This window comes from Carassius carassius, chromosome 15, assembly GCF_963082965.1.
Source record: "Carassius carassius chromosome 15, fCarCar2.1, whole genome shotgun sequence".
Lineage (NCBI taxonomy): Eukaryota > Metazoa > Chordata > Actinopteri > Cypriniformes > Cyprinidae > Carassius > Carassius carassius.
Genome location: NC_081769.1, coordinates 11090448 through 11105167, shown reverse-complemented (window position 1 = coordinate 11105167; position 14720 = coordinate 11090448). Strand labels below are relative to the sequence as shown.

At 40.1% G+C, this 14720-nt stretch overlaps 1 protein-coding gene across 1 annotated transcript in view; it reads right to left on the bottom strand.

The window, feature by feature from the left end:
- Nucleotides 1-14720, bottom strand: part of gask1a (golgi associated kinase 1A) — a 48183-nt gene that overhangs the window by 24505 nt on the left and 8958 nt on the right. Inside the window, exon 2 of the mRNA XM_059567349.1 lies at nucleotides 4634-5980. Within this exon, the coding sequence (XP_059423332.1) occupies nucleotides 4634-5980 (1347 nt within the window). The remainder of the gene's footprint in view (nucleotides 1-4633; nucleotides 5981-14720) is intronic.

Below are 14720 nucleotides of genomic sequence, written 5' to 3'. Positions count from 1 at the left end.
CTTGTGTTTTGTGCTTTCAAGTTAATGTCTTAAACTGCCGATCTTGTTACTGTGCTAATTGATAGTGTTTTCACTATAGTTTGGATATTAATATCCAGCGCAGATTTGATGTTAAATGGCTCGTTCAGTGAATCGCAGGGCGTCTCAGTGATCAGCCGTGAAACAGTGATTCTGTTCAAATTCCCTTTAAAATCTTAAATGATTCCCTTTGAGCTAAATTGACCTGTTTCCCTTACAATTGGCTGGGTTAATTGTTTGAATGTGCTCCTCTCGAACTTTATTAATAAAACATAATTTCACAGTGAACACTTACATATAATAATCAGAGTAAAGGTTATTCGTATTTGGCATGCTGTCTGGGCAGAGGGCACCGAGCTCGGCATTTAGCCCAGACCCAGAGTGCTTCCACCCCAAAAATTTAAAAGCGCAGGACAGCATCCAGAGTGGGGCATTGATAACCCCCCAAAACTTGCAGAACTTAAGGTTGGTGGGGTGCTGGATGCTTAGAGTAGAATCATTGCAGTGGCTGCAGCATCTGGAAGGAGAAAGTGGCTTCCACGGAAGTGAGCACTTCTGCGGCAGTAACCGCAGAGATGTTCAGGTGGACTGGTGAAAATTAGCTGATGTTAAAGGACTCAGCTGATGAAGGTTCTGTTAGCTTCTTTGATATGGAAGCAGTCTGACCGAGTAGGTCTTGAAGGCCTCTGATGTCTAGTGGTTGAGAGCCTGGATCTGAGACTGGGAGAGACCTTTTTGGGTGGCTGTGATAGCTGCGCCTGTATGGAAGAAGTGGTTGGAGAAATGATATGGTGGGATGCCGGATAACAGTAGAACGGACTTGAGGTGTTTTTGTAACCGGAAACATGTGAGAGGAGTTTAGCCTGCAGGCTTCTGTAATGCAGGTAGGCTAGGAGGGTTTGGTATGGTTGGATTGGTGACTGGAGATTGAAGATGTAAATGAAGTGGCCTCTTCTTGATTGGTCTGTCTTGCTTTGCTTAATGAAATAAGAGATTGCTTCAGTGTCTATCACTGATAGGTCTGAAAAGGTTAGGTGGATTTTTGTATTGAAGCTGGACGTGATGGTGAGTTCCGAGCATCTGAGGAAACCGAGGAAGGCTAATATGAACATGGAGTTGAGTGTGCGGAAATGCATTTGGTTAAGATTATTGACTGTCTAGCATCTTGGTGGGTGGGTTGGGCACTTTGGATGCCTTTAATGAGCATGGATGTCTGTGAGCTGAATATTTCTGGGGAGAGTGAGCAGAACATGAGCTTGTAAAAAATTTTTATTCCACTTAGGTAGCCTTTGATGGAGCTGGCTTGCAGGTTTTTGTTGGCATTGAGATGGGAGATGAACGAGGTGATGGCAAGCAGGGAAAATCAGGGAAAGGCAGGTTGTAAGCATGGTGAAAATTTTTAAAGCTGTTCCAAGCGGTTAAGTAGGATTAGAGGGTCCTGTGTGAGACAGCCTGGAGAATAGAACAGAGGGATGCATTTTGAAGGGTTCTTAGTGTGTGGTTTATGGGAATATCAGCTCTGAATATATAGGTACTGGCATTGGCAGTGGGTCGACATCTGGCGCAAGCAGCCTGAATTTCTAGAAAGCAAAATAAAAGAGAGAATCAGCTATTTAATTTTTGGATCCGGGGACATGTTTTGATGAATTGGTCAAACTGTGAGACATCTTAAAAAGGGCATTCATGCGGGGGAATGAGACTCGCCTTTATTTATGCAATGCAAGGCCGACTTCTTTTTTGATTAAGAGATCGACTGTGTCATGTTCGAAGACGGTGAACTGGGGGTTGGCACAAATTATGCTTTGGCGCAGAAGGCTTTCAACGCTATGATTAAAGCCATGGGTGAGATCAGACTGTAAATAATCAGTAAAGTTATTTTCAGGGTGGTGAATCATTTCAACAGTCAAATGGTAAATATGCACATGAGTCGATAAGCAGGGTTTTTCATTTTTATTCGCGGATTTGAACACAGGGCATATGATGCAGGCATGTGTGCCACCACAAAAGCTGCAGACATGCATGAAGCCCCAGCACTGCCTTGTGCACCTGCCACAGTTGAAGTGGAGTGGACCTGGTTGTTGGAGAAGGGGTGGCGGTAGTCAGAAAGGGAGAGCGGTGGTTCAGCTGAGCTGTTTAGGTGATGTGAGACATAGCATTTGAGGCGGTTCGGGGCAAGAAGGGATGAACAGATTCAAAATTAGCTGAAAACAGCTTGTGATAGGTGTACAAGTGAAAGCCTCCATATGATAATGTTAGCTCAGTGACTATTGCAAGATAGTTGCTGAACTCATGTCTCCTGAGTGGAACTGCTGTGCAAATTACCAAATTACAGTGAATTCAGGAATGACAAGATGAGTGACGGATTATGCGCTGTGTGACGGAGAAATCTGAAGTCTGAAGAAGGTGGTGAAAGGAGTGACAGGAGAGAAAAAAGGTCTATGTCTGCACCTGCTAGAATCTGTGACCTGATGCTGCCGGTGACTGGGGTGGTTCCAAGGCCGGGGCATTCAGTGGGATGGGCACCGGTGCGGCGGATTGAATGAAGAATGAAGATGGGGATGAGAGAGAGGAGAAGGAAGAGCTGCCATTGAAGCTGCTTGTGGAGGCAGCCTCATGCTAGTGACAGCTCCGATGTCCGGGCATGCGCTGCTAACAGAGGCATTCTCACGCTAGCCACGGCTCCGGTAGTGAAGCCATATAGGAAAGAAAGGAAGAAAAGAGGGCTAGGAAGGTGTCTGGACCCATGCCGCTAACGGAGGCAGCCTTGGGCTAGAGTTTGAAGGCAGAGCCACAGGCCATGTACTGGGGAGAGGATAGCAAGAAGGAGGAGGAGAAGGGAAAGGCTGTAGGTGAGCGGGAGCTGTTGGCGAAGTCATGCTCATGCCTCTGGGACTGTCTGTGAGCCCTTTCACGGAATCAGTAGCAGCTGTGGGCTGGAGCTCAGCTGAGTGGAGTAACTGACTAGGGCTAGCAGTGATGGAGTAAAGTAAATTTCAGTGATGCTCAGCACCTGTCTTAGGCTTAAGACTATCCACTTCTCAATAGCGGGGATAGAGGATCCGGTGGAGGCAAAGGAGGATACAGGAGAAGGTGTCGGACACCTGGAAGGAGGAGGCAAGAGCGTGACTTGGTGTATCGAGGTGCCTGTGGCTGATTGCCGTGCCCTAGTGGGCACTGGTGTGCTAAGCCACACCTGAAGATGGCGTAGGACCCTGGGCATCGAGGGAGTTGTCGTTTGCGAACAATTCTATCTCTGACATTGCGGTGATTGGGTGTGCCAATGCTGAAATACTGTAGAGAGAATGAAGGTAAGATGGCTTGGGCTATTTATAGAACTTTTCTCTCAAGCTGATAGGATAGATGGTGTAATATCTGTTAATGAATTGGCCAGGTTAATTATCTGAATGTGCTCCTCCTGAACTTTGTTAATTAAACATAATTTAATATCTGAATAACAAATTTTAAACTATACACACGCACATATAGTTTTAAAAATAATTAATAATTTAATGATTTTATTTTAGCTTGTGAATATATAAACATTATCAAATAAATTCACGTAATTCACTTGCATTAGTCTAATATAACTTTCATCAGTGGTGTTTTTTTTTTCTTATCTTATCTTAATGTGTTTGAATTTTTATATTTTCATGAAGATCTCAATCTTCAACAGAGATGTGAACTGTGGTGACTCTCCAATGAGAATTGAATCAGACAGACGTTCTCAACATGTCATGTGTGACTGTTTGCTGGAGATGTCATACTTTCACTGCTTAATCTCCAGACTAAAGCCATGTTGAATTTGTCTAGTTTGTCAACTTTAAACCTATCATAAAAGTGAAAGTTTGTTTAAATCTCTGACTGAGCATCCCGACCAACCCAACGCAACAATCTTGACTTATCTAATTCTTTGAGTTTTAGGCACGGTTTTCTGCTAGTCTAAACAATGAAAAATGCACTGTTTAGAAAACAAGTTTAAAACTCAAAATGCTAAATCACTCACTTCACCCCTAAGATAGTAAATTTTAAGCAGGAAAAATGCCAATGCTGAAATGGAAAACATGAATTACTTTAAATACCAGGATTGGCAGATAGGCGATTATGTACTTGGCAGTACCCTACATTGTGTGACTCATAGAAGAGTTTCTAACCACTATGGTCACATACATTGATTAAATATATATAAACTAAAGTCATATAATTTAAACTTAAATTAGTTACCATTTTGATTTCATGGTCTACATATCCCAATCTTTTTAAAAGATCTAGGACTTCAACCCTTCTTCTGGGGACCCACTGTCCTGCAAAGTATTTGTAAGATGTTTCAGCTCACCTAGCCTGTGATTCTTCAAATGATCCTGAAAGCCTTGATTACCTGTTTCAGGGGGGTTTGATTAGGGTTATAGCTAAACTCTACAGTACAAGGGATCCATAGGAAGAGAGTTAGGGTTAGGGTTAGGACCTAAGAACATAACACCTAGGTTATAATATAAAAAATTGTATTTGTGTGTTATTTGCGATATACATATGCAATTTACTCTCATTAAATATATAATAACACATTATACTCAAAAGTTTGTGGAAACAAAATATTTATTTTAATAGTGTTTCTTACCTGCAGCAGGAAGTCAAACAAGGCAAGCCTCCCCCACTCTGAATGATGAACTCCCACACAGGTTGTAAAGTTTAGTGGCACCCAAGTACCACACCTGCTCTGAAGTAGAATCTGATATTGTGGCCAAGTGAGTGAGAAAGAATTTTGGTCATTGTCACCTTCAGACAGATGTTGGATGCTGGGATCCCACCATATTACTGGTCTGGGAGATCCATTGATGTACTTGTAGGGTAGAATCTCACTGTGGAATGTTCTCAACACTGCGGGCAAGCTCCGGTTCAGACCCAGAACTCTGTCCAGGTGAAAGGCGAACACCTCAAACCAGTCATTGGGACGTTTTATGAGAGCACAGCTTCCTGTCTCACAGCATGTGATATGATTTTCCCCTTCAGGAGCAAAAATGTCTTTTTTCTCACTGAATCCAACCTGAAGCACTTGTCCATGACCTGGAAGCCTGGATTTACTCAACACAGTGCCTGTGGATAGAAGTGCCATCTTTTTTATATCATCCTCACTGAGCCAGGGTAGAGACTCTGCATTGGTTTGGTTCCAGCTATCATTGAAAGTCTCATCAGAGAACATCATACACCCGTCATTGGCTGAATCCTTGATGCCAGCCTCTTCAGGAATTCTGTCTTTTGTTTCTGCTCCAAATTTGGGTCTCTTCGTCTCAGAGGGGTCTGTTTGTCTTTCATGTCTTCCTACTTTTCCAGGGGCCTGTTTCAGTTTTACCACCTGCTGTGCATCAGATAACTGCCCCACAAGCCTCTTTGCTTTGGCTTCATCTGGAATGCATTTGTGCCTGCATGTCTTGTTGTTTGGGCGGAGGCTTTGGATGCTGGCAGACTGAGGGAATGCTAGATCGTGTCTGGAGCGAAGAAGATGGATGGTTGGGTTGGAGTTGCTGCTATTTCCTAGTTTAACAGCTCGCCCTCTTTTGGCACTAGCTGCAAATACTTTGCCTGGATACTTGTTTATGTTCTGCAGATGTCGTTCCTTTTTGTTTGCTTTACTTTTTGCAGGCTTTTCAGTTGATGCTGTTCTTCCAGAGGAAAATGATAGTTGGTGATGGTTAACCATCAGGAGATGTTTAGCAGAATCTTTCATTTCAGGATTCTTCAAGGTTTTGCTGTGTTCATATGAAGACACTGGAAGATAATGTTTTAGAGACAACTTCTCAACCAGCCTGCTGGGTTTGTTTTTGCGGGGGCCCCTTATGTTCAGCCTGCTCTGCTCAGATTGGAAGGGAGGGAGGGTGTATATCATCACCACCGAAAGACTGAAGAGAAACAGGAAGACCACCACAAACTGACATTTTAGTCTGAACTTCAACCACACTCTTAAAGCCTGCAAGACACAGCAGAGAAGGCAGTGGTAAAGACAAACAATACAATAAAGTCAGCAAGCAAGTCATAAATGTCAGAGAGAAAAGGTTTTGTAAACAAGAAAAGCAGTTTGGATTTCATGGAAGGTAGGGAAAACTAAAAGAGGGAATATTTTTAGAGATCCATTTTCACCCATTTCCATATGTGGTTAAGATTGTGGCTTTGTGGCTTTAGGTTAGAGATTTTCCATATGTGTCCATTACATTGTGCACTTCAGGTCCTACAGACTGGAATGTAGACTGGATCTTTCACAGCTGTTAGTTTTAGGGTGATATCTGAGAATTAATCAGCCTGAATATGGAATGTTTGATTCCAGATTATTATCATATTCTTAACGCGAATGATAAAACAGGGTCTGGAAAATGTTACTTTATTTGGCTTGTTTTAGCCGCATTCTCTAATTTTCCTGCCCCAGCCTTGACCCGTTCTAAATTGGGCGAAGCCTGTCATTTAAGGTTTAGAAAAAGTACCAATCATCCCGAAACTATACACACAACTGTGAAAAGTAAAATGTAGCTTTAAAAGGCTGCTGAAAATTAGAATGTTTGTTGACTGTGGCAAACAGAGTTAGGTGAACTTAGCTTAAAAAGAAAACATACATATAGCCTTTAAAATATATTACTTAATAACATAGTCTATATGTTTGATATAAAACATACATATAAAAAGGAAAACATACATATAGCCTTTAAAATATATTACTTAATAACATAGCCTCTATGTTTGATATTAATCATATTTGCACACATTAAAGTCTCAATAAAAAAAGCATACATATGTGCATGTCCGTCAATACAATAAGCCATGATGCCTAAATGCAATGCATTTCCACATATATCTGGACGCTAAACAGAAAATACATTTCTCAATGATATTTTTATGACTTTAGCAGATAGCACCTGTGAAAGACTTCTATTATGCTTTAATTTAAAGAATGCCTTGTGTGCAGTTTCACAAGACTAAGAAGTAGCACACAAACTGCGACAGGTTAGAGCCTGTTTCACTAACTTACACAAAAAAAGTGAATGTTTCTATGAAGGCAAGTGGATATCTAGGTCATAATTATGCATGAGGAGATCATGCAGATTTCTAGCTGATACCAGGTTCAGTATATAGGATTTTGTCATGTTTGCTGTGCAGTAGTTTGGTAAAGAGGTCACATGTTAAATAGATGCACTGTGGACATTTAAGCCATTTTACACTTAAACACTTAAAACACTTACAAATGTGTTTATGAATTCATAGTTTTGTGTCTAAGTAAATAGTCAAGTCACCTTTATTTCTATAGCACTTTATTCAATATAGATTGCGTCAAAGCTTCACAGTGATAAATAAAACAGAATCAGTTATGAAAACTCATAGGGTGCACGTTAAATCAGATTCTGTCCATTTGTTAAACACAATAATCTGCACCTTGCATTCTTATTATTTATCCAGCAAAAAATAAAAAAATAAATACATTTTGCATTTGTGTTATCTTGCATTGGTAACAAGTCTCAATGAGCTTTCACGGTATTGCTTGCCAGATGTCAAGAGTTCAAATCCCTGAATCAGAGTTTAAAAGAGCTTGAATAAAAAACAAAATACGAACATAGATTAGTAATTTTGAATGCTAGAGGTAAATTTACTCATCACAACATTGCAATGTTCAGTAAGAAAAATGAATATTCATTTTAAGATTTGCAAAAGATTAGATTTACACGTTAAATTAGATGAAAGCAAATATAATATGAATTTAATAAACATGCACAATTAAATATCCAGTATGATTGTATATGTATCAAATTGTAAAAAAAAAAAAAAAAATACAAATCTTTGATACCGGACAAAAGATATGTTTTTTTTAATTGATTTAGTTTTTCTAAGCCCTTTGCCAGATATTCTTTTTTTAAGCATTAAACTCCATTAATATAGATTTTTTATTTTTTCCCCTTTAAAACATTACTAGAAATCTAATGGAATTTTTTTTTTTTTTTCAAATAAATATGTCCTGATTTAAAAATGTTTAGCTATTTTTACTGTACATTAAAAATACTGAATAAAACAAATTACTTGTTTATGCCTTTTATTTAAGGTTACAGGCTTTAGATCTGTAAAAGAGATTTGGCTCTTTCCCACACACTTATAAAACCTATTTACAACAACAACAATTCAATTCCACAAAGGAAATCTTTAAATCCAGGTCAGCGTTTTAACAGTGAGTCAGAGATAAAACCCCTCAGCAATTCACATTATCTAAACAAACTGTTAGGAAAACAACCCACTGAAGCAACAGTCTCTCGCTGGTCCAGTGCACACAGAACATCTGCCAAAACCAATAAAACAAGACCTTAACAATCTTTAACAAATCTTACACCTCCTAAAGTATCAAAGGTGTTTGATTACCCACTGGTGAGTGTATGGAAAGTTGACTAGATATTCAGATGGTGAAAGAAAAGGGTTGAAGTTATGGCTATGTACAGTATGTAGACTGAACTTCACACTGAACGTTGTTGTGTCTGTGGTTTAGAGGACCCTTGCAAATTAAATGCTTTCATTAAACTTTCAGTACTTATGTTAACAATTAAGCATATTGACACTATGGTACGTTAAACTGGCAAATGCAAACAACACTAATAAAGTACAGTACAGACCAAAAGTTTGGACACACTTTCTCATTCAAAGAGTTTTCTTTATTTTCTACAATCTAGAGAATCTACAAAAAAAATTGTAGATTCACACTGAAGGCATTAAAACTATGAATTAACACATGTGGAATTATATATGGAATTATATACATAACAAAAAAGTGTGAAACAACTGAAAATATGTCATATTCTAGGTTCTTCAAAGTAGCCACCTTTTGCTTTGATTACTGCTTTGCACACTCTTGGCATTGTCTTGGTGAGCTTCAAGAGGTAGTCACCTGAAATGGTCTTCCAACAGTCTTGAAGGAGTTCCCCGAGAGATGCTTAGCACTTGTTGGCCCTTTTGCCTTCTGTCTGCGGTCCAGCTCACCCCTAAACCATCTCGATTGGGTTCAGGTCCGGTGACTGTGGAGGCCAGGTCATCTGGCGCAGCAACCCATCACTCTCCTTCTTGGTGAAATAGCCCTTGATGCCTTCAGTGTGACTCTACAATTTTCATAGTCATGAAAATAAAGAAAACTCGTTGAATGAGAAGGTGTGTCCAAACCTTTGGTCTGTACTGTATGGCCCAAGACATCACACTGTTAAACAAGACAGTGATCCAAGCACAACAAACACAGGAAGACAGACTGAGACCATGAAGAGGATTTACTCAGACAAGTACAATGTTTTGGGGAAAACATGTTCACATCTCAAAGCTATTATTTTTCAATAGTTTTTTTTTTTCTTTCTTACTTTCACAGACTACGCCTTTAGGACTCAAAACAAAGTGTATTAATTAGTTTCTGGTGAAATAATGGAAAAAAAAGTATAAAAGCCTAACAACATTACATAAAAAAAACACCAAATGAATCCAACAAACATGTTGTCTACAGTCAAAATATGGCATGTGAAGACAAAATATGGATGTGTTTTTTCTCACTGCAAATTTTAAAAGCAGCATGTTTGAGGTGTTAAAGTAAAGTGTTATCTGCCATTGTGTTTGTCTTTTCCACCTCTTTCTCTTATCTGCTCAAATCATTTAGACCCATCTGGGCCCATTTTTACCAACAGTAATGAAGTCCTGCACATAGAATGTTAATTCAATTCAATTCAATTCAATTCAAGTTTATTTGTGTAGCGCTTTTTACAATACAAATCGTTACAAAGCAACTTTACAGAAAATTAATGCAATTAATTTTTTTTAAATTAATGTTAATGCAAATGCTGCCTTCAGTAAACTATATAGAAGCATATGGCTAACTGGGTAAATTATTTTAATGCATTTCCCAACCTGATCTCATGAAAAATATTTTGAGGTGGTGTTTTGTATGAATTTTGACAATATAATCATACAGATTAAAAAAATATATATATTTTTTTTTTGCCTAAACATAAAGGTCCACCTCTACCCTATACCTAATCATAACTGTTAGTTTCAAATCAACTGAAAATGTAAAACTGCAATGTACAAACTCAAACAAATTAGCCTCTAATTCACAAAAACTAGTTAGAAATTTCATGAGAGTGAGTTGGATTTAGAAGTAAACTCAAGTATACTGAAATGACCCTCGTCACTTTTTTTTTTAAAGCAGAATGCTGAAATGTCAGTAGCGTTTAAAGGTGAATTGTGTCCTTTTTTAATGTTAATAACCCTTTTCCTATCCCAGATTAATATGCAGAGCTATAAGCCATTTACGCTGTTTGCAACATTGTCATGTTTGTTCAAACAACATTAGGGTGGCCATATGCACCGTTCATACGGGACACGTCCCAGCCAGGATTTTAATATTGCCTAAAATATCCAGGTTGTGTGACATTCATGAGCTATAGAGAGCAGAGCACACAGCTCCTAATGCTTTCGATTTGCTCTCGTGAACCTACTTTGGTGTCTTTTTTTGATCGGTGTGCAGCAACGATTCAAGTCAAACTACCGAACAAACACGTGCTTTGCATCACTTTGATCGTTCCCTGTAGTTCTCACGTTCTCACGCGCAGCCCCACAATTGGGCAATTATGAACAATACCTGCATGTTATTGGTCAAACTGCTTTTGATGTTTTAAGTCAAGTCAAGTCACCTTTATTTATCTAGCGCTTTAAACAAAATACATTGCGTCAAAGCAACTGAACAACATTCATTAGGAAAACAGTGTGTCAATAATGCAAAATGACAGTTAAAGGCAGTTCATCATTGAATTCAGTGATGTCATCTCTGTTCAGTTTAAATAATCACGTCAACGATATCGCTGTAAATGAAGTGACCCCAACTAAGCAAGCCAGAGGCGACAGCGGCAGTGTTTTCATAGAAAGGGATCTGATATTCAATAAGCCAAGCTTTATCATTTGTTTATCTGTATTGCATCTGTTTTTTATTTGTTGAACCTCAATTAAATTGTTACTCTTAACTTGGTTTCGACGTTTTTTGTATTTTCTAGTTCGGGGAACAGACACAATCTCTATAGTGTGATATCTAGGTGAAAGAGTCTCTATGTGCTGAGAATTAACTGACCTCTGTGACGTGAGGCAGCTAGCAGACAAATTTGTACAAATTTTAGGCAATATTAAAATCCTGGCCGGGACATGTCCCATATGAACAGCACATATGGCTCACCCTAAACAACATAGCAGCATTTGCGAAACCAGTGGCATGACTTTAAAAAAGTTTTAAATCAAGTAAATATTTAGGTAGCTTGGAGTTTTTTTTTTGTTTTAGCTGGATGTATGCATCCACAGAAATCTGAGCCGCTGAAGACGAGGTGGATTAATTTAGTTTTTGAAGAAAGATGCTCCCTCAACTCTACACCGGACTGCTTTGTGAATGAGTGAATGTCAGTATAAAGCAGATTTTGCACAAAAGTTACTCCTTAAGGATGCAGTAGTGTCAGCTGTTTGTGATCCAGCTACACCTCCGTAAGAAGTAAGTATTACACGTTAGTTTTCCAAATTGCATTTCTGAAAGAGCTTCTTAGCACTCTGTAAGGCTAATGTTGCTAAAGCTACCATTGTCTGTCTTTTTTAACTGATGCTGCCTTCACATGCTACCAGAATGATTGTGAATAGAAAGGTGGGAGCTAAAATTGCATATGAAAGCAATGTGAAGTTGACCGCTGGAATTAGTCAAGCACATATTCACAATCACATATTCCCGTCTGTGTAATTCATAAAGTGCATTTTTTATGCAAAGTACAACCAGATGACTGACTTTTAAACTGAGTGCTTTGTCTGTAAAGTTAACAGGCTTTTACCAATAGTGGAATGTTTATTCGCAAACCCAGCACTGGTATTGCAGGAGCTTGAGCTTTTGATGCTCTGACCTCTTCCCCGGATCACCAGCTCATTTACATTTAAAGGGGAAGACATGAAAATTATGCATTTTGGCTCATACCCTAAAAGTGGCAATTTTAACAAGCTATAAAAAAAATTATCTGTAAAGTATTTTGAGGTCAAACTTCACATACACACTCTGGGGACATCGGATACCTATTTTACGTCTTTTGAAAAGGGGCATAATAGGTCCCCTTTAAACATCTTGTTTATTTTTAGGTTTGAATAACTAAACCTGGCTCTCACCATGAACATGACCCTATAAGCTGACATGGCTGGAAAGAAAATAAGATTTTGTACATCCATTTGCAATTACTGCAGAAATTAAACACTAAACATGTATTGACCCAGAACAATCATTTAAATAAATACAGTGTTCATATTAAAATGGCCATCAGTCCAGTACAGACACTTGCCCTCGCAGCTAATATGGTCCAAAAAGGAGAAGTTGCAGCTTTCTGATTGAATGAAAAGAGTATACAGAATGTCAAACTACAATTCATGAACAAGACTAAGGAAACAAACAAACTGCCAGCAGCTGAAAGCTTGTTTATGACAGCTGCATTAGAAATCTGAATGAACACCTTCTCATGACAACAGAGAACAAAGACTCACTCAATGCTGAGATGTAATTGGGAAAGATGGTGCTTTGAGCCCCTTTAGCTGCAGTATATATCACTCTTCCTCATCCAGGCATTTAAGTTCATATTTGTTAATGAACAATGATTATTCACATAAGATGTGTAGCATAAGATAACGATGAACAAATTTAGGTAGGCCTAAAATTAAATTTTAGAATAGGTCAAACGGAGAGGATGGAGGGCCAATGAACGAGGGTGACAGAGAGGATCTGGAGGTCCTAGGTGGAGCCGATGGCGCCGGCGGCTGATGCAGAGATGTGGATCCGGGAGGTTGCAGTGGTGCCAGAGTGACAGAGGACTGAGTTGGAGCCGAGGTGATGTAGGAGCCTGACAGAGCCAGAGGGATGGAACGACGAGGTGAAGCCAGAGGAGTGGACTCCCAAGGCGCAGGATGGTTGATGCCAGACCAAGGCGTAGCCGGGGGGACGAGGGAGCCAGGCGGAGCTTGTGGACTACCGGGGCCACAATGGAGAGGAGGGAGCTAGAAGCCATTGTGGAGCCGCCAGGTCAATGGGCCGAAGTGAAGTCCAGGTCTCGGAGGCTGGAGGCGGAGGTGAGGGAGTCTCCAACAACCGCGACACTGGAGGATGGCAGTCCCGCTGGGCTCGCACCGCAATGATTGTGGGCTGAGTGCGAGCAGAGGGGCTGCCAGATGACAGCGGTGGTGGAGGGCATTTTTGAGGAGTGGGAACTGGAGGGCATATTCTAGGAGCAGGTACTGGAGAATCGGAAGCCCATTTAGGGCTGAACGAGGGAACCATGGACGAAGGAAGTCTGGACAGGAACAGCGGAGACAACGGAGAAAGGAGGGGGGCAGTTCGATCTCCAGATCAGTTTCCCAACCAGTGAGATCCTCCTCCTCGTTTTGGCCCTTTTGCTATGCCATATTCAGCTTACCCTCAGCTGCGGTGCCTCGCACCGTCCGTGGCTTTCTCCCTCGTGGCAGGCAGTGCTTCCTGGCTAACACACCTGCACTGATGTCACAACCTCTGTCTCCACAGCGATCCTCAATTCTGTCGCTCTCTCTAGCGATGGCTCATAGGTTGCAGTGGGCTCTGGCTCTCCGTCAGCTGTGGGCTCGGGCATGCGCTCTGCACATAGGGGAGATGGTGGGCTGGGCTCTGGGTCGGGAGTGGCACTGGCGATTAATCCCTGGGAACTGGTGAGGAATGGAGATCCATTTCTCACCAGTGTCCACTCCACAAAAGGCAGTGAATTCAGATGGCAGCGCTCTGCACTCGACGCTCAGGCTTGCATCATAGAAAGTGCAGAGTGTGTCATCAGGGTAGCTGGTGATATGAGCTGACAATAGGAACTGTGTGGTATGGTCCTCGAGAGATCAGCCTCCCGGCTCCAACAGTAGGAAGCGGAATTCAGGGTGAAGGAAAGCATCCATGAGGGCACAGAGGAAAAAAAAACACAGATAGAAAAAACATGGAAACAAAACGGAGGGGAGACATGCAATTTAAACTTTTTTTTGGTGGTCGTACATTCTGTCACACTATGTGTAGCAAGGAGTGAGAAAACCAGGAATGCATGGAACAATCTTCTTTTAATACAATAATCCACATGAATACACAGGGCAGGCAGGAGCACACGAAACACAGAGGTAGACATACCATCTCTGACAAAAACGGACATGGGCTTATAAACACAAGATAATTGGGGGAACACAAGTGCATGGAATGATACAATTTACATAGTACACGGAATACATGGAGGGAAAACACAACATAATGAGTTCAGGGGCATGACAATGTTGATTATTTTGTTTTTAATTAATGAAAGTAATTAAAATTGTTAAATGAGCTCACATTTATTTATTGCATTTATATAATTTTAGGTGAGTTATATTATTATGGTCTGTCTTTCTGTTTATCTGTGGGACCATGGGTTATATATGACAAAAGTTGAATGTGTATTAATTTATAATATATATATATATATTATATGTGTGTATATATATATATATATATATATATATATATATATATATATATCTGCCTGTTACATTTTTATATTGTCAAGAAATGTTAGGTTAAAGGCTGAGAGTAGGTTTGGTGTTGGGGCCTTAAAATATATATCAAGACATTGTAACTGAAATTATTGCCGTTGTACGTACACACACAC